This window comes from Procambarus clarkii, chromosome 53, assembly GCF_040958095.1.
Source record: "Procambarus clarkii isolate CNS0578487 chromosome 53, FALCON_Pclarkii_2.0, whole genome shotgun sequence".
NCBI lineage: Eukaryota > Metazoa > Arthropoda > Malacostraca > Decapoda > Cambaridae > Procambarus > Procambarus clarkii.
This window is the reverse complement of record NC_091202.1, coordinates 24,342,512-24,363,032: the sequence shown is the minus strand read 5'-3', so window position 1 is coordinate 24,363,032 and position 20,521 is coordinate 24,342,512. Positions and strand designations below refer to the sequence as shown.

At 48.5% G+C, this 20,521-nt stretch overlaps 1 protein-coding gene across 2 annotated transcripts in view; it reads left to right on the top strand.

Moving 5' to 3' along the window:
• The window catches only part of LOC138352363 (uncharacterized), an 86,789-nt gene that overhangs the window by 61,712 nt on the left and 4,556 nt on the right, over nt 1-20,521 (top strand). Inside the window, exons 4-5 of one of the 2 annotated variants that reach the window (XM_069304803.1) lie at nt 5,595-5,737; nt 14,482-14,599. In XM_069304803.1, the coding sequence (XP_069160904.1) occupies nt 5,595-5,737; nt 14,482-14,599 (261 nt within the window). Of the gene's footprint in view, nt 1-5,594; nt 5,738-14,409; nt 14,600-20,521 lie in introns of both variants that reach the window. The other variant, XM_069304802.1, reaches the window with a different exon arrangement.

The window sequence follows — 20,521 nt, the reverse complement described above, 5'->3', positions numbered from 1 at the left end:
GCCAGTGTCCCTTACTTGCATACCATGCAAGCTGATGGAGAAGATTGTGCATAAAAGCTTGTCGAACATATGGAGCGAAAGAACTTTGTAACACAACATCAACATGGGTTCCGGGATGGCAAGTCTTGTCTCACAGGATTAATTGAATTCTATGACCAGGTAACACAAATCAGGCAAGAGAGGGGTGGGCAGACTGCATATTTTGGGATTGCCTTTGACACAGTGCCACACAAGAGACTAGTGAAAAAGCTGGAGATGCAGGCAGGAGTGAAAGGGAAGGTACTCTGTTGGATAAGGGAGTACCTTAGCAACAGAAGACAGCGAGTCACTGAGGGGTGAGGCCTCAAATTGGGGAGTTCCTGCAGGACTCCACTGGTGAGTCCCTGCAGGACTCACCAGTGGAGTCCTGCAGGGTTCAGTCCTTGTCCCTATACTGTTTCTGATATATGTAAATGATCTCCCAGAGGGTATAGAATCGTTCCTCTCATTGTTTGCTGATGATGCAAAAATTATAAGGAGAATTAAAACAGGATGATAGTAGGAGGCTACAAGATGACCTAGACAGACTGAATGAATGGGCCAACAAATGGCTACCAAAGTTCAACCCGAGTAAATGCAAGGTCATGAAACTAGGCGGTGGATACAGGAGGCCAAAAACAGGATACCGAATGGGAAATGAAGTACTTCATGAAACGGACAGAGAGAAAGATCTAGGAGTTGATATCACACCAAACCTGTCTCCTGAAGCCCACATAAAAACAATTACATCTGCGGCATATGCGAGGCTGACTAACATCAGAACAGCCTTCAGGAACCTGTGTAAGGAATCATTCGGAACCTTGTACACAGCATATGTAAGACCAATCATGGAGTATGCGGCCCCAGCATGGAGCCCGTACCTTGTCAAGCACAAGACGAAGCTGGAAAAAGTTCAGAGGTATGCCACTAGACTAGTCCCAGAACTAAGAGGCATGAGTTACGAGGAAAGGCTGCGTGAAATGCACCTCACGACACTGGAAGACAGAAGAGTAAGAGGAGACATGATCACTACCTACAAAATTCTCAGAAGAATTGACAGGGTAGATAAGGATAAACTTTTTAACACGGGTCGTACGCGAACAAGGGAACACAGGTGTAGACTGAGTACCCAAATGAGCCATAGGGACGTTAGAAAGAACTTTTTCAGTGTCAGAGTAGTTAACAAGTGGAATGCATTACGCAGTGATGTGGTGGAGGCTGACTCCATACACAATTTCAAGTGTAGATATGATAGAGCCCATTAGACTCAGGAATCTGTACACCAGTTGATTGACAGTTGAGAGGCGGGACCAAAGAGCCAGAGCTGAACCCCCGCAAGCACATGACTGAACCTTCCACATGTGTCGCGCAGGTGTGTGGGCCCCAGAGGAGTGACTATATGTGGCTCGCCACACCTGTAACCTGCTCTCTATACACACTGTTGTGGGCCACTTCTTGAACCACTTGTGGTACAAAATACCAAAGATACGCTTTCAACTATGGAACTACCGGATCATGGTTGTTACTGGCTTAGCTAAATGTATTTTAGGAGTCAGTGCTTGAGCCTAATATGTGCCTCTGTAACCGCCACCACCACCACCTGCGGGATAGGTATTGGGTGCACTGCCGCCCACGGGATGGGTTCGGGGCTTAGCGTCCCCGCGGCCTGGTTTTTGACCAGGCCTCCTCGTTGCTGGTCTGGTCAACCAAGCTGTTGGACGCAGCTGCTCGCAGCCTGACGTATGAATCACAGCCCAGTTGATCAGGTATCCTTTGGAAGTGTTTATCCAGTTCTCTCTTGAACACTGTGAGGGGTCGGCCAGTTATGTCCCTTATGTGTAGTGGAAGCGTGTTGAACAGTCTCGGGCCTCTGATGTTGATAGAGTTCTCTCTCAGAGTACCTGTTGCACCTCTGCTCTTCAACGGGGGTATTCTGCACATCCTGCCATGCCATCCTGGTCTCATGTGGTGTTATATATTTGTGCAGGTTTGGGACCAGCCCCTCTAGTATTTTCTGTGTGTGATTTATTATGTAGCTTTCCCGCCTGCGCTCATGAGAATTCAGATTTAGGCTCTTTAGTCGGTCCCAATAGTTTAGATGTTTTACTGAGTGGATTCTAGCAGTAAAGGATCTCTGCACGCTCTCCAGGTCAGCAATTTCTCCAGCTTTGAAAGGGGCTGTCATTGGGAGCAGAACTCCAATGAACTAGAGAGCGCTAGCGTCTTGAAGAGAATCATCATCGGTATAGCATCTCTAGCGTGAAAAACTCTTGTTATCCAACCTGCCATTTTTCTTGCAGTTGTGACAGCTACTTTATTGTGTTCTTTAAACGACTGTGGGGTGGGTGAGAGATCAGGCTAGACGGGATTAGGTAGTTATGAGTAATCTAAACCAACATAACTACTGGAACGAAACAACTGCCGACCATTGCAACATTCACCAGGGGCCCTTGAGAGTCGTACTGGGCCCCTGGCACCACCGGGGTCCACCAGGATGTATTTGGTTTGGTTGACTGAGCGTGTGTAATGTGGTTCATGATAACCTTCATCTGGATTTTGCATATTGTTTTGGATATTTCTGATCAACCGGGCCCTGATTCATGCGTCAGGCAGCGCCATCCAACAGCCTGGTTGACCAGACCACCAACTAGGAGGCCTTGTCATGCACCGGGCCGCAGGGACATTGATCCCCGGAACGCGGGGACATTGAGTACCGTGGAGGTCCGTGGGTGGAGGTAACTGGGCGGCCAGATAGCGGGGCGGGTCTGGAACTGCTCCCAGATAACACACAGCTTCCAATATTCCCAGACTCCCAGTTCGCTGGCAACGTCATCAACCCGTAAATTTTACACATTATTGAACAGCCAATGGCATCTTCGAAATAAATTTCTTTGATTATGAGATAAAAGTATGAGGTTGATTTGATTCTCTGATGATAAGTTTGCGTCTGGGAAGAGTTGGCGGTGATCGGAACCTGCGGATATCCGGCTCGTGTAGTGTTATGTATAAGGTGATCTTGTGGGTAATATTGTAGTTATCTGCGTCTGTCTCTCCTGCCTGATGCTTCCTTACCTTGCTTCAGCTTGATTGTTTGTGTCCATCTCACTCACTTTGCCTGTGCTCTCTCTCAGCCTTTATCCCCTTCACCTCTCTCTCTCTCTCTCTCTCTCTCTCTCTCTGTCTCTGTCTCTGTCTCTGTCTCTGTCTCTCTCTCTCTCTCTCTCTCTCTCTCTCTCTCTCTCTCTCTCTCTCTCTCTCTGTCTGTCTGTCTGTCTGTCTGTCTGTCTGTGACTGTTCCTGCACCACAAGGGGACACATGTCCCTCCCCCCTCACGTGGGGTGGGGTGAGCCCCATAGTGTGGACTTCCCCTTCTCAACAGTCGGCACTCTTGGCCTCCAGTAAGCCACAACGGTCCAGGGCTACAGTGACGCCCCACAGTAACACCAACAGTATTTAAACAAACAATGCCTAATATCAGGACACTCGTCCTTCGCTGATTCTCGATGGTTCAGATATACTGATACAGTTAAGCTTCCGCCACCCACCAGAAAACATTTTGCAACCCCCATCCTGGGGCTGCGACCCCCCCCCCCCCTCCAGGGGCTGCGACCCACCCCCTGGGGCTGCGAACCCTCCCCCCCTGGGGCTGCGACCCCCCCCCCCTGGGGCTGCGAACCCTCCCCCCCTGGGGCGGCAACCCCCCCACCCGCACCCTGGGACCGCGACTCTGTAGTTGGAAACCATTGGTCAACTGCAAGATTGATTCATGACAAGGCCGACACAAAGCCGGTTGTGTGTTGTGAGGCGCGACACGGAGACACGGCTGGCGGGACAGTGGATGATGATGTGTAACTAGCCACCAACATGCTTCCCTTCACTCTTTAATTCAGTAACGAGTCATTCTAGAGCGTACAGCGAGAGACGGAATATTTACTGAAGCTCTTCATGTGAGACCTGCAGTTGTGGCGAGTTAACTGAACAGTTATCACACTACTCAGTGTTGTGTGGCTGGTGGAAGACGTCGCTAGTCACAAGGACCGGGTCTTGCCTGGACAAGACGGGCGACAATCTTGGGGAACTTGTCCCTCAGTCTTGAGGGCTGAGCCGAGCTGTCGGTAGGCTCAGCCGACCTTACCAGCTGCGGTAAGTGTTACAGGTAAGTCGGCGCATGACAGTAAGTCGCTGAGAAATAATTGCCACCAGTACTGACCTGCCCGCGGCCCCGGCTCTAATGTACTCACCTAGCTGTGCTTGCGGGGGTTGAGCTCTGCTCTTTCGGCCCGCCTCTCAACTGTCAATCAATCCATTGTTACTAAATAATTTATTTTTCTCCTATACACCCTTCCCCCAAGAAGCAGCCTGTAACAGCTGTCTAACTCCCAGGTACCCATTTACTGATAGGTAACAGGAGCATCAGGGTGAAAGAAATTCTCCCCATTTTGTTTCTGCCATCATCAGGGATCGAACCCGGACACTAGGATTACGAGTCCAGAGCGCTGTCCACTCAGCTATCAGGTCCCTATGTGAGGCTACCTGGACACTGTTGATAAAGGGAAGCCTCGAGACAGCTTGCCACTGCTCCTGTCATGTATAGCTGTCACCTGGCAGGGTCCGTGTGAACCAGCCCCGATGAGCGCCAAGCACAGAACCAATTATCGTGCCAACTACATCTGTTAGAGAGACTGTCTGTGTCTGTGGGGGACCAGACGCAGGTCTGTGTCTGTGGGGGACCAGACGCAGGTCTGTGTCTGTGGGAGACCAGACGCATGTCTGTGTCTGTGGGGGACCAGACGCATGTGTGTGTGTCCAAGGTGGGAGACCAGACGCAGGTGTGTTTGTCCAAGGTGGGGGCCACACGCAGGTGGCTGGCCTCCCACAACTCTACAAGGAGGGGTGGGGAACGGTCTATGGGACGGACACAGGGTAGTCGGGGTTGCCAGAATTCCACATAAATAAGTTTAAGGTAGTGACTGGTAAGTTTATAACAGTAGCTGGTAACTTTTAAGTAATGATCTATAACGACCCAGGATGACGTGTAGTGACCCAAGGTGACCCAGGATGACCTGTAGTGACCCATGACGACCCAGGATGACCTGTAGTGACCCAAGGTGACCCAGGATGACCTGTAGTGACCCATGACGACCCAGGATGACCTGTAGTGACCCATGACGACCCAGGATGACCTGTAGTGACCCAAGGTGACCCAGGATGACCTGTAGTGACCCATGACGACCCAGGATGACCTGTAGTGACCCATGACGACCCAGGATGACCTGTAGTGACCCAAGGTGACCCAGGATGACCTGTAGTGACCCATGACGACCCAGGATGACCTGTAGTGACCCATGACGACCCAGGATGACCTGTAGTGACCCACGACGACCCAGGATGACGTGTAGTGACCCACGACGACCCAGGATGGCGTGTAGTGACCCATGACGACCCAGGATGACCTGTAGTGACCCAGGACGAACCAGGATGACCTGCACTGACCCAAGGTGAGCCGGGATGACGTGTAGTGACCTGTAGTGACCCAGGATAAGCTGCACTGACCCAAGGTGACCTCTCTCCCCAGCCGAGGCCCTGCAGAGGCCAGTGGTGACCGGGGTCGAGGACAACTACCGCCCTCTGGACGTGGTCAATCTCAACTGCTCGTCGGCCAACACGCAGTACTTGGCCCTCATCTCCTGGGTCGTCAACGGTCGTCCGGCGCCCTCCGTGAGCTGCCATACCTGCCATGTTGCCAACACGTCTCTATTGGTCACAATACTTCCTTGTTGTCATACCTCTTCTATTGCCATAGTGGTTCTTAATTACATAACCTGATATGTAAGAACGAAGATGGTATGGCAACAAAGAGCACTTATCATAGTGTTCTTAGTTGCCATACCTGCTTTTTGCCATAATAATCACGTGTTGCTAAAAGTTGCACGTTCATCTTACAGTGAGTCAGTATATTATGTTCCACTGGTAAGTCTTCATCAGTCGTAGTGGTGACCACTCGCCATACCCGCCATGTTGCCATAGTAGACCCCGGCTGCCACATTAGCAATCCATTAGAGACGTATTGTAATAGTGGCCATTAGAGACATACTGTAATTGTGGCCATTAGACATACTGTAATTGTGGCCATTAGAGACATACTGTAATTGTGGCCATTAGACATACTGTAATTGTGGCCATTAGACATACTGTAATTGTGGCCATTAGACATACTGTAATTGTGGCCATTAGAGACATACTGTAATTGTGGCCATTAGACATACTGTAATTGTGGCCATTAGAGACATACTGTAATTGTGGCCATTAGACATACTGTAATTGTGGCCATTAGACATACTGTAATTGTGGCCATTAGACATACTGTAATTGTGGCCATTAGACATACTGTAATTGTGGCCATTAGACATACTGTAATTGTGGCCATTAGACATACTGTAATTGTGGCCATTAGAGACATACTGTAATTGGGTATTATCCTAGTTCTTATCAGGCCATTCTCATGGTGTGATTATCTGGAGGAGGAATCATACCAGCCAGGTGGTGGAGGCTGGCAGTCGTCGTGTGTGGGTGTGGTCAACTGTGTGTGGGTGTGGCCAGCTGTATGTGTGGCCAACTGTGTGTGGGTGTGGCCAGCTGTATGTGTGGCCAACTGTGTGTAGGTGTGGCCAGTTGTGTGTAAGTGTGGCCAACTGTGTGTAGGTGTGGCCAACTGTGTGTGGGTGTGGCCAACTGTGTGTGGGTGTGGCCAGCTGTATGTACTCACCTAATTGTACTCACCTAATTGTGCTTGCGGGGGTTGAGCTCTGGCTCTTTGGTCCCGCCTCTCAACCGTCAATCAACTGGTGTACAGATTCCTGAGCCTATTGGGCTCTATCATATCTACATTTGAAACTGTGTATGGAGTCAGCCTCCACCACATCACTTCCTAATGCATTCCATTTACTAACTACTCTGACACTGAAAAAGTTCTTTCTAACGTCTCTGTGGCTCATTTGGGTACTCAGCTTCCACCTGTGTCCCCTTGTTCGCGTCCCACCAGTGTTGAATAGTTCATCCTTGTTTACCCGGTCGATTCCCCTGAGGATTTTGTAGGTTGTGATCATGTCCCCCCTTACTCTTCTGTCTTCCAGTGTCGTGAGGTGCATTTCCCGCAGCCTTTCCTCATAACTCATGCCTCTTAGTTCTGGGACTGTGAACTGTGTGTGGCCAACTGTGTGTAGGTGTGGCCAGTTGTGTGTAGGTGTGGCCAACTGTGTGTAGGTGTGGCCAACTGTGTGTAGGTGTGGCCAACTGTGTGTGGGTGTGGCCAGCTGTGTGTAGGTGTGGCCAGTTGTGTGTAGGTGTGGCCAACTGTGTGTAGGTGTGGCCAACTGTGTGTAGGTGTGGCCAACTGTGTGTAGGTGTGGCCAGCTGTGTGTAGGTGTGGCCAGCTGTGTGTAGGTGTGGCCAACTGTGTGTAGGTGTGGCCAACTGTGTGTAGGTGTGGCCAGCTGTGTGTAGGTGTGGCCAGCTGTGTGTAGGTGTGGCCAGCTGTGTGTAGGTGTAGCCAGCTGTGTGTAGGTGTGGCCAACTGTGTGTAGGTGTGGCCAGCTGTGTGTAGGTGTGGCCAGCTGTGTGTAGGTGTAGCCAGCTGTGTGTAGGTGTGGCCAACTGTGTGTTGGTGTGGCCAACTGTGTGTGTGGCTGTGGGTAGGTGTGGCCAGTTGTGTGTAGGTGTGGCCAGCTGTGTGTAGGTGTGGCCAACTGTGTGTAGGTGTGGCCAGCTGTGTGTAGGTGTGGCCAGCTGTGTGTAGGTGTAGCCAGCTGTGTGTAGGTGTGGCCAACTGTGTGTAGGTGTGGCCAGCTGTGTGTAGGTGTGGCCAGCTGTGTGTAAATGTGGCCAGCTGTGTGTAGGTGTGGCCAACTGTGTGTAGGTGTGGCCAGCTGTGTGTAGGTGTGGCCAGCTGTGTGTAGGTGTAGCCAGCTGTGTGTAGGTGTGGCCAACTGTGTGTAGGTGTGGCCAGCTGTGTGTAGGTGTGGCCAGCTGTGTGTAGGTGTAGCCAGCTGTGTGTAGGTGTGGCCAACTGTGTGTAGGTGTGGCCAACTGTGTGTGTGGCTGTGGGTAGGTGTGGCCAGTTGTGTGTAGGTGTGGCCAGCTGTGTGTAGGTGTGGCCAACTGTGTGTAGGTGTGGCCAGCTGTGTGTAGGTGTGGCCAACTGTGTGTAGGTGTGGCCAGCTGTGTGTAGGTGTGGCCAGCTGTGTGTATTTGTGGCCAGCTGTGTGTAGGTGTAGCCAGCTGTGTGTAGGTGTGGCCAACTGTGTGTAGGTGTGGTTAACTGTGTGTGTGGCTGTGGGTAGGTGTGGCCAGTTGTGTGTAGGTGTGGCCAGTTGTGTGTAGGTGTGGCCAGCTGTGTGTAGGTGTGGCCAACTGTGTGTAGGTGTGGCCAGCTGTGTGTAGGTGTGGCCAACTGTGTGTAGGTGTGGCCAGTTGTGTGTAGGTGTGGCCAGCTGTGTGTAGGTGTGGCCAGCTGTGTGTAGGTGTGGCCAGCTGTGTGTAGGTGTAGCCAGCTGTGTGTAGGTGTGGCCAACTGTATGTAGGTGTGGCCAACTGTGTGTGTGGCTGTGGGTAGGTGTGGCCAGTTGTGTGTAGGTGTGGCCAGCTGTGTGTAGGTGTGGCCAACTGTGTGTAGGTGTGGCCAGCTGTGTGTAGGTGTGGCCAACTGTGTGTAGGTGTGGCCAGTTGTGTGTAGGTGTGGCCAGCTGTGTGTGGGTGTGGCCAGCTGTGTGTAGGTGTAGCCAGCTGTGTGTAGGTGTGGCCAGCTGTGTATAGGTGTGGCCAGCTGTGTGTAGGTGTGGTCAGCTGTGTGTAGGTGTGGCCAACTATGTGTAGGTGTGGCCAACTGTGTGTAGGTGTGGCCAACTGTGTGTAGGTGTGGCCAGCTGTGTGTGGTGTGGCCAGCTGTGTGTGGTGTGGCCAGCTGTGTATAGGTGTGGCCAACTGTGTGTAGGTGTGGCCAACTGTGTGTGGGTGTGGCCAGTTGTGTGTAGGTGTGGTCAGCTGAATGTGTGGCCAACTGTGTGTAGATGTGGCCAGCTGTGTGTAGGTGTGGCCAACGGTGTGTGAGTGTGGCCAACGGTGTGTGAGTGTGGTCAACGGTGTGTGAGTGTGGCCAACGGTGTGTGGGTGTGGCCAACTGTGTGTAGGTGTGGCCAGTTGTGTGTAGGTGTGGCCAGCTGAGTGGAGGTGTGGCCAGTTGTGTGTAGGTGTGGCCAGCTGTGTGTAGGTGTGGCCAGCTGTGTGTAGGTGTGGCCAGCTGTGTGCTGACGCCACCCGACACTTTCTCACATAGACACATCCACATTTGTAGTCCACTCGAGTACGTTAGAAACATTTAGAACATGATGGTGGTTCACACAAGCACAAGGATGCGGGGGGGGGGGGGTAATTACTCATTAAGATGACTCAAACGGTGACCCTTGACCTTTATTTTGGTGTTAACAGAAGGGTGATTATTGACATTATTAACCTTAATTATTATTCACAATTGTGGGAAAGGCGCGCGCGCACGCACGCACTCACTCACTCACTCACTTTCTCTCTCTCTCTCTTTGTTTCTCTCTCTCTCTCTGTCTCTCCCAAGTCTCACTCTCTCTCTCTTTGGCCTACAACAATCACAGCCTGGCAAGGTCAGCCAGGAGCATGATGGCAACAATCACAGCCTGGCAAGGTCAGCCAGGAGCATGATGGCAACAATCACAGCCTGGCAAGGTCAGCCAGGAGCATGATGGCAACAATCACAGCCTGGCAAGGTCAGCCAGGAGCATGATGGCAACAATCACAGCCTGGCAAGGTCAGCCAGGAGCATGATAGCAACAATCACAGCCTGGCAAGGTCAGCCAGGAGCATGATGGCAACAATCACAGCCTGGCAAGGTCAGCCAGGAGCATGATGGCAACAATCACAGCCTGGCAAGGTCAGCCAGGAGCATGATGGCAACAATCACAGCCTGGCAAGGTCAGCCAGGAGCATGATGGCAACAATCACAGCCTGGCAAGGTCAGCCAGGAGCATGATGGCAACAATCACAGCCTGGCAAGGTCAGCCAGGAGCATGATGGCAACAATCACAGCCTGGCAAGGTCAGCCAGGAGCATGATGGCAACAATCACAGCCTGGCAAGGTCAGCCAGGAGCATGATGGCAACAATCACAGCCTGGCAAGGTCAGCCAGGAGCATGATGGCAACAATCACAGCCTGGCAAGGTCAGCCAGGAGCATGATGGCAACAATCACAGCCTGGCAAGGTCAGCCAGGAGCATGATGGCAACAATCACAGCCTGGCAAGGTCAGCCAGGAGCATGATGGCAACAATCACAGCCTGGCAAGGTCAGCCAGGAGCATGATGGCAACAATCACAGCCTGGCAAGGTCAGCCAGGAGCATGATGGCAACAATCACAGCCTGGCAAGGTCAGCCAGGAGCATGATGGCAACAATCTCACCCACTAACAGGCGTTATAATGAGTCGTTAACTACAGCTCCACGACCTCATCTAATTGTATTATTACACAAGTATTAAAGTTATTTTACATATTTAATTTAAATTGAGGTAAACGTCAGTAAATATCAAACGTTGCGACAAGTTATGTTATTATGTGTGCTCATGTACATATAACAGCAGCAGTTAGCGGGTAATGGTCACTGGGGCTGGTGTTGTCGTCAAGGAGCTCCAGCAGTAGAGTGACTCTACACAGTGTTGAGTCCTGATACTTTAATGGCTGGCTTCAGAGGGAGATGTGTGCAGTGTAGTACTGTGAGTACTGAGTCACTGTAGAGATGTGTGCAGTGTAGTACTGTAAGTACTGAGACACTGTAGAGATGTGTGCAGTGTAGTACTGTAAGTACTGAGTCACTGTAGAGATGTGTGCAGTGTAGCACTGTAAGTACTGAGTCACTGTAGAGATGTGTGCAGTGTAGCACTGTAAGTACTGAGTCACTGTAGAGATGTGTGCAGTGTAGCACTGTAAGTACTGAGTCACTGTAGAGATGTGTGCAGTGTAGCACTGTGAGTACTGAGTCACTGTAGAGATGTGTGCAGTGTAGCACTGTAAGTACTGAGTCACTGTAGAGATGTGTGCAGTGTAGCACTGTAAGTACTGAGTCACTGTAGAGATGTGTGCAGTGTAGCACTGTGAGTACTGAGTCACTGTAGAGATGTGTGCAGTGTAGCACTGTAAGTACTGAGACACTGTAGACATGGGTCATGTCTCCTGGGGAACAGACAACGTCAAAGGTCTCCCAGGTGTACCAAAGATGATAATATTGTGAATAACAACAGGAAAGTGCCAATGAAGAGTGACACAGCAACGAAGCAGATGCTGACCCACACAGCTTGCTGAGTCTCTACAGGAAAGTCGTCAAGAACATTTTGAGGAAGTTTAAGGTAATTAATGATCGTTGTCTCAGTGTCTCTGTGAGGGTGTTATCTTGGTCAGAAGAACTGCACAATTAAACCCAACACATTAAGTGTCAGATGTGAAATATAACTTCAAAACTCGTAGGGGGCCTCGTAGCCTGGTGGATAGCGTGCAGGACTCGTAAGTCTGTGGCGCGGGTTCGATTCCCGCACGAGGCAGAAACAAATGGGCAAAGTTTCTTTCACCCTGAATGCCCCTGTTACCTAGCAGTAAATAGGTACCTAGGTGTTAGTCAGCTGTCACGGGCTGCTTCCTGGGGGTGGAGGCCTGGTCAAGGACCGGGCCGCGGGGACACTAAAGCCCCGAAATCAACTCAAGATAACTCAAGAAAACTGAAATAAAGGCGACAGCCACTGCCAGAGTGGGATTCCCTGGTTTTCCTATCCACTAGGTCGTTAGCTCCTTAATTACCTGTCCAATCTTACGGGTAAATATGGGGTTCTCACACTAAATTTATATTGGTTATTGGGCTTATGATTCGGTTCGAATCCAAGAAGAGCAGGTCCTCACTAAATACAAGATTATCAGCAGTAGTCCGTGGTGGACCAGGGTGAACTACAGTACACTTGGAAGGTGTTGACATAAACATGCTTTTCTAGACAACAACAATATTAACAAAACTTAATACTAATACAAGGCATAACAGTCTAACGTTACGCTAATTGTCCTAAGTGACACTATGACAGGTAATCCAAGCCAGTATAGCAGGACTCCTGTCTGTACCGCTCTAGCTCAGCTTGTATAACGAGAACATGTCTCAGCCCTCTGTACCGCTCTAGCTCAGCTTGTATAACAAGAACATGTCTCAGCCCTCTGTACCGCTCTCAGCTTGTATAACGAGAACATGTCTCAGCCCTCTGTACCGCTCTCAGCTTGTATAACGAGAACATGTCTCAGCCCTCTGTACCGCTCTCAGCTTGTATAACGAGAACATGTCTCAGCCCTCTGTACCGCTCTAGCTCAGCTTGTATAACTAGAACATGTCTCAGCCCTCTGTACCGCTCTCAGCTTGTATAACGAGAACATGTCTCAGCCCTCTTGCAGGGACGAACAATGGTCAAATGAACAAACTGAACATCGGGTGGTCACTTGGACTCAAGATGCAATCAACAATAATTGCAGGAAATCAATTTGAACAGTTCAAACCATACCAACACAGCAAGACTGGTCACCAAGACAGTCTTCCGTAAACAATCTTAATTACGTTCACAGCAGTAAAATAGGTACCTGGGTGTTAGTCAGCTGTCACGGGCTGCTTCCTGGGGGTGGAGGCCTGGTCGAGGACCGGGCCTCGGGGACACTAAAGCCCCGAAAGATAACCTCAAGATAAGGTTAATTACAATCTGCCACTTCTGACAGATTAATCACTCAAACAATAATATTCACAGTAATTATTCTTCCACAAAAGCAATTAAATAATCAGTGAGTAATTACATTAATTACTGTCACATGGACTGTTAATTAATCAAGATGAATTAGGTTAACTCATCGCTATCACTAAGACCGCTTGCCAAACAACAATTAGTCAACACTTTACTAATTACGTTAAATACACTGTCTCCAGGACTGCTAACACAACCATGGATCACGTTCACTGGAGTGTAGGGTGTATGTGTGTGTGTGTCACCACAGATAGTGTGCATGTCACCACAGATAGTGTACATGTCACCACAGATAGTGTACATGTCACCACAGATAGTGTGCATGTCACCACAGATAGTGTGCATGTCACCACAGATAGTGTACATGTCACCACAGATAGTGTGCATGTCACCACAGATAGTGTGCATGTCGCCACAGATAGTGTGCATGTCACCACAGATAGTGTACATGTCACCACAGATAGTGTGCATGTCACCACAGATAGTGTGCATGTCACCACAGATAGTGTGCATGTCACCACAGATAGTGTACATGTCACCACAGATAGTGTGCATGTCACCACAGATAGTGTGCATGTCACCACAGATAGTGTGCATGTCACCACAGATAGTGTGCATGTCACCACAGATAGTGTGCATGTCACCACAGTGTGACATGCACACAGACTGGGTGACTGAACTGGGTGATGGAACTGGATGGACTGGATGACTGCACACAGACGGGGTGGTGGAACTAAACCTTGCGGTATCCTGCTTCCCACTCTCATATACTGAGTTCTTACGCCTTATGGCGACTACTGTTTAACGCTATCTGCCCACACAGTTCACTTAGGGAAATTAAATATATGATAATAGCCCATCCTACTCAAATGATATCACTTACAGTGACAAATTGGTCTAAAGTACATAAGAACATAAGACAAGTTAACTCCAGAAGGCCTATTGGGCCATACGAAGCAGCTCCTATTTATATCCACCCAAACGCATTCATATATATGTCTAACCTACGTTTGAAACAATCAGGGAATCCTACGTCTATTATGTTACCCGGTAAGTTGTTCCGCAAATCTTGAGCCTTGTTACCAAACCAGTATTCACCCAGGTCTTTCCTAAATCTAAACTTATCCAAGATGTAATCTTGGACCATCAAAACGTTCCCGTTTTGTGTTTCTGAGTCAGCCAAATTGGTATTCTCTTAAACACGGAATGACACAAGAGAACCTAACCTAACTTGTTCTAGCACTCCTAGCTAGGCTATCTTAGACCATATATATATATATATATATATATATATATATATATATATATATATATATATATATATATATATATATATATATATATATATATATATATATATATATATATATATATATAGCTTTTTTCCCCTTCGACTCTAAATTTAAAAGTACGAAGTATGAATGTTTTGATGGTCCAGTATTACATAGTGTAGTGTGGCCCAAATGGTTACTGCAAGCACTGTCATGTCAGGAGGCTGGGCTGCATGACCCGTGTGTGAGATAATAATATTATAGTAAGCTTGTATCTGTGCAGAGTTACTTGGTGAAGTACCATGACCGGCGAACTGTAGGGCTCAAGTTTATGGCCACGCCTGACCTCTTCCAGCGAGGGGTCATCCACGCCGCCTGTGTGACCTTGCTCGGCGACCAACACAAGAGGTCAACTGAGGTCACCCTTCTCAACCCGGATCACCTGAGTGCACAGGAGTACTACTATAATGCAGGTAGGAACGGTCACTCCACAACTATACCTTAACTACAACTTTTGTATTTTAATCGAAATATTTATATTTCATGAGAACTGGAGGCAATAGTGATAAGGATACTGTAATGGGATTGTTAAGGTTACTTACGGCTTAGAGGGCTACGATACCCCAGAAAGAAATAGCTTTGTGAACTTTTAAAATCTTTAAACTGGGACACAGCAAACTGGCAGCACACAGCCAGGCGCTCTGGGTGCCGTGGGGGTCCGGTTGTTTTCGTCCGGCCCGGGCGGTCCCTGCAGTTGTTGTCATCCCGGCGTGGTGTGTGGACTTGGGTGTTGCTGCTGACGTGGCTTGCGTCACGGCTCCTGGGGCGCCCCTGAGGGGCCCCTGGGGCCGTGACAGTCTGCAGTCATGGGGGGCCCTGTGCCCCGTCACCAGGCAGGCCTCAATTGGCCTGGAGTTTTCAGGGAATGCTTCCTACCACGCAGTAGAGGTGGTGTTACTTCATATGCTACGTGTTCCTGTGGAGTCTGTGTGTGTGTGGGGTGCAGCTGCTTGCTGGGAGTTGAGCGATTGTCAAGTTCGGCTCCTCGGCGATTTACCAATGTCTCGTCGCGCACTCTGATGGGCGCTCTTTCCATCTTCCTGGAGATAGTGGGTCAGTGACCCTCTCTGATCGTTGTGGAGCCACGACGCATGTAGCAGTGCATGGGATGCCTTTAGAGTTCCCTGAGCACCACCTACGTCGGTACTCTGCCCGTTTTGGGCGGGTCCTTCATGTGTGGATGAATGCCGTCCCTACCGGGAGGTGGAAGTGGGTTCTGTGTGGGACCCGCACTCTCGCCATGCGTCTCAGGGATCCCGTACCATCCTCCATCATGCTGTTGGGGTTCCCGACTCGTGTCTCTCACGCAGGACAACCTCGGACTTGTTTCAGGTGCGGCGTCCCGGGTCACCAGGCTGCGGGGTGTGAGGTGCGCCCAGTCACCCCTGTCTCCAAGAGCTGGAATGTGTGTTGCTTCCCTGCCGGCTACACATTGGCAACACACACACAGGGAAGCAACTTTTGGAGGGTCACCTCTGGGGTTGGCGCACGCTGGAGGGTCACCTCTGGGGTTGGCGCACGCTGGAGGGTCACCTCTGGGGTTGGTACACGCTGGAGGGTCACCTCTGGGGTTGGCGCACGCTGGAGGGTCACCTCTGGGGTTGGCGCACGCTGGAGGGTCACCTCTGGGGTTGGCGCACGCTGGAGGGTCACCTCTGGGGTTGGCGCACGCTGGAGGGTCACCTCTGGGGTTGGTACACGCTGGAGGGTCACCTCTGGGGTTGGCGCACGCTGGAGGGTCACCTGTTATACTCAAATTCTGTCAGTTGAAATGTAACCAATCACAGGCAAGTAGGCCTCTGACGTCATGCCAGACAGAGGAGCATCAAGCATGCTCCCAGCAGCCTCAGTTATCCTCACAGGCTCAGAGTAGAAGGACCTCGGCTAGGCAGATATATACCTTGCTATCTCAGTCAATAAATATATACAGAAGCGACTACTGTGTCTACATTCTACCCGAACAAGGCAAACGAATACTGGTAGCAGCAGTGGGATCCAGAAATTTTTTTCTGGAAGCAAAAGTTCCAGTACCCAGCATCGCCTCGTGTTCCAGCCAAAACCGCCGCCACCGCCATAAGCCGCCATCCTGCCACCCACGCATCAAATATTGTGCCAGACCGGGGTCCTGCCATCAACCACTACTCCAGGCTAACGTTTTAGAAGTAAGGGTCAATATTTTCCTGTGAGAACGCTCACTCATCAGTGAGGAGGAAGGAAGCTTCCCGCGCCAGCCATTTTTGAACCTCGCGCCACCACGTGGGAACCACCTATTACACCCACCACCACCACCACCGCCACCCAAGCTGACAGTATCAAGCTTCGTGAGGGTGCAAGCTACTGCAATCGTCGTCAGCCATCGTCGCAGGTATCAACTGGTTATTCCATCGTCGCAATATTGTCGTCGTCAGAATTTATCTTCGTGCCTCTAGCCTGAACAGTGTGGGGTCCCTGAGTCTCGCGCCACCGCCGCCAGGAGCGCTGCCGTCGCATCCAGTTTGTAAACACGCCTCACATGGGCCTCTTCAGATCTTCACGACGCTTCTCCTACTTTGGCTACTGGTGATCCTCATAAATTACAACCCTGAGATAAGTAATTGCTAGTTGAGAACAACGTGCCAAGTGTTAAAAAGTGACTTATGTAATAATTCCCATAATATCCTGTGAATTAACCATTCAGTGACTTGTTAAATATTGGAGCCGGTTCAGTACTCCAGAGGCCCACAGTTTCTCTGAGACATTTCAATATTCCCTGCATATGATTCCATTATTCATTAATTGTTACTAGTGTCATTACTGAATTCAAAGGTGAGAGAAGTAAGAAATAATTGTTCTAGCAGTTTATTTTTGCATAAAAGAAATTTGTTTTTGAGATTTCCATAGACAATAGAACATAGAAATTTTTTTTTATATTTCTCCAGACCTAACTTGAAATTTATCCTTTAAGCATTTTAATTTAAACTTTTACCATAGGAGTTATATACATTCCTGTGTCCAGTTTATGTGCTACATACATATTTCTTGCACTGCCACTTGTTGTGTTGAATCTTTTTAATGAAATTTTGCAATTGCACTTCCAGTTTTTATATTCTCAATTGCTGGGCTTAGTCTGGTTTAATTAATTTACATACATCTAATTCCAGTCATTTTTTAATGAAAGATTGCTAAAATTAGTTTACAATTTGCTTGTTCTTAATTATTTTCTTGCCTAGCCCAATTTAATAATTTTATTTCTGCCATTTTTACTTTAGCCAAGTTGATATTTTTGTGTGTGTTTATTTTTGTGTATACTATTTCTGATGCCAGGTGCACTTAATTATAATCTGCGTTCAAATATTACTTCCACGGCTGTGACAATGCCTACCACTGTTGAAACCCCTTCAGACTCAACAGGAGCAGTTGCTCATCCCAATGGCCAGAGATCAGCTCAGGAAATGGCTATTCCTCTTTTTGCTGGGGAATCGCGTTTATTAGAATCATGGTTTAGTAAGGTTGAAGCGAAAACAGTTGCACGTTTTTCTAAGCCTACTGATGCCGAATACTTAGCAATTGCACGGTCAGCCGTGGACACAACCAAAGGTGATGCACGTTTTGTTGTTGATGAGAAAGCCATTGTTAGCCTCCAGTCTTGGCCTGAATTTAAGGATTTCTTTCGCCGTCGCTTTGTTAATAAAGGAGACCTTGACCCATATAGGTTAGTCAAGAAAATTGCCAATGCCACCATGCAGCCTGGTGAATCGTTTAATGCGTTTACTAGCCGTCTCGATCAGTATCTGTATGCCTTAGTTTCTGCTATGAATAATTCAACTTGGTTAGATAAAGACAATAATCTGTCCCCTGAGGCTATGGCCAAAATGATAGCATTTGGTACTTTAATGCATTTTGCCCCCGAGCATACAAAACCAATCGTTGAGCAACAAAATTTTGGTGTTAAACATGAAATTGGTGAAGTATTTGAGGCTATTAACAATGCCGCAGATAAACTAGCTCCCCGAAGTGCTCAACTGTTGCCACCCTCTGATGCTGTAAATGTAGTTACAAGTTCTCAGCATCCTCCCACAAATTCTCAAAACTCTTGGTCGCAGAAGCGTACCCATGCTCGTAGCCCCCAGTCAAATTCGCCGCCTCATAAAATGCCGAAACGCCATAGTCCACAACCATCCACTCCCTCATGTTGGCATTGTGGTAAGAGTAACCACCTTGCAAGGGACTGTTGGTCCGCCCCTAGATCATCACCTCCTAGACAATTCTCTCGGCCCCCTCATCAATCTAATCATTCTAGGCTTCCATATTGCACGTACCATAAACAAGTTGGTCACCACACTGCGGATTGTAGAGCTAGGCAAAGGACATCTCCACCTCGTAACTCCCATGGTCAGTCTTGGCGAGGCTCACAGCGTCCAAGACATTATCAGAACTCTCGTAATTACAACTCCCAGCCCAGCTATAATGCAACTTCAAATTATAATGCTCAGTCACAGAATGCTGGAGCTCAGAATGTTCACTCCATGTCGTCGGGAAACCCCCAAGGCCATCCGCTAACCAATTCAAGCTAGCCAATCCTAGTGCCCTCCCTGTGTATTCAGTAGCTACCCAAAATAGATTTGGACACTTGACAGAGGAGGACACTGACTCTAGACCAGTTGTAGATGTTGACGGATCCACAGTAAATTTGACACAAACAAGACGCAGATATCCCAGACAACATAAGTCAAAAATAGTAACTTGTCCAGTCTCAAGTGATGGTCCCCTTGTATCAGCCATTGTACATGGTAGAGTTTTAAAAGTTTTTCTTGACTCAGGTGCAAAAATTAATATTGTCAAGCCCTCAGCTCTTAGAGACATTGAAAGTAAGCACCCTACTATTTTAAAACAGTCACACATACCTTTTCTAAGTGGTATTTCAGGAAATAAAGTAAAAGTTCAGGGTGAAATTGACCTCCCACTCAAGTTCAATGATGTCACATTGTCTATAACATGTTTAGTTGTTGACATTATTCATTTTCCTGGAGACATTCTCTTAGGTCTGTACACCATGATTGATGAAAATATTGCATTGTTTCCCCATCGTTGGAACATAAGTATCAAAGACCACGTCATACCCTTGTGTAGCATGTATCGACAGGGCCACGAGTTCAACCTTCAATCAGATTATGTTAATTTTGTTGACACCCGCCTTGCTAGCGTAGGTTTGTCAGATCATTGTCGTGGTAGCATACCCGAGAAAACAGGCACTCGATTGAAGCATAGTAGTTGTACAGTTGTTAAGGAGAATGAGTATCGGGACTTTCTGGAAGGGGACGCCCTAACGGATTCTCGTTGTCTCGCTCGCCTGGCAGCTTCCATCTCTGAAGTCAGTGGTTCCACGGCTACTGACACTGTGCTACACCCTCATTCTCTCACCAGAATAAGAGTTAAGGTTCAGGGAGTGCCTGAGTTGTCGGATGTGATTGCGGAAAGTGAAACATGTAAAGTGAATGGTACATTTGTTGAACCCTCCTGGCACACAGTGCAGGATGGTACTGTCTCACTTTTTATCGCGAACACAAGTAATGCCGATATCCATCTCCAGTCTGGTACCCATGTTGTAGATTTTGCCCATTACTCGTTACCGGTGCGAGTTGTGGATGATGTCTCCATGGATCATACTGTTTGTACACTCACACCAGGAGAACAGGGATCTCAGCCAGAGGTGCAAGCGCAACACCTCAGTCCTACTGATTTTCCTGACTCTGTGGCTCAGCTTTTGAAAATTTTGAACAAGAATAGAGCTGTTGTTGCTCTACCAGGAGAAAAATTAGGTCTCACTCCTCTTATTACACATAAAATTCCCCTTGAACAAGGAACTACGCCTATTTATGTACCAGCTTACCGACTTCCCCATTCTCAGAGAGCAGAAGCAGATAGACTTGTAGAAGAAATGTTACAGAGTGATGTAATTGAATCGAGTAATTCGCCATGGAACGCTCCATTGATTCTTGTACCAAAGCGAGATGGGACTTGGAGACCTGTAATCGATTATCGCAAGCTTAACAGAGTAACAATACCTGATCGTTTCCCACTTCCAGTTCTAAATGATTTGTTGCAAAGTATTGGTCGAAACAAAGTATTCTCAACGTTAGATTTGTTGCAGGGATTCTGGCAAATCCCCCTTGATGAGGAAAGTAAACAATTGACAGCCTTTAGTACTCCCAATGGTCATTTTCATTTCAAAAGAATGCCGTTTGGTTTGCGTAGTAGTCCAATAACCTTTTCACGGCTCATGACAAATCTATTTCGTAGATTGATAGGAAGTACGCTTCTAGTTTACCTTGATGATCTCATAATCATGTCGCAAG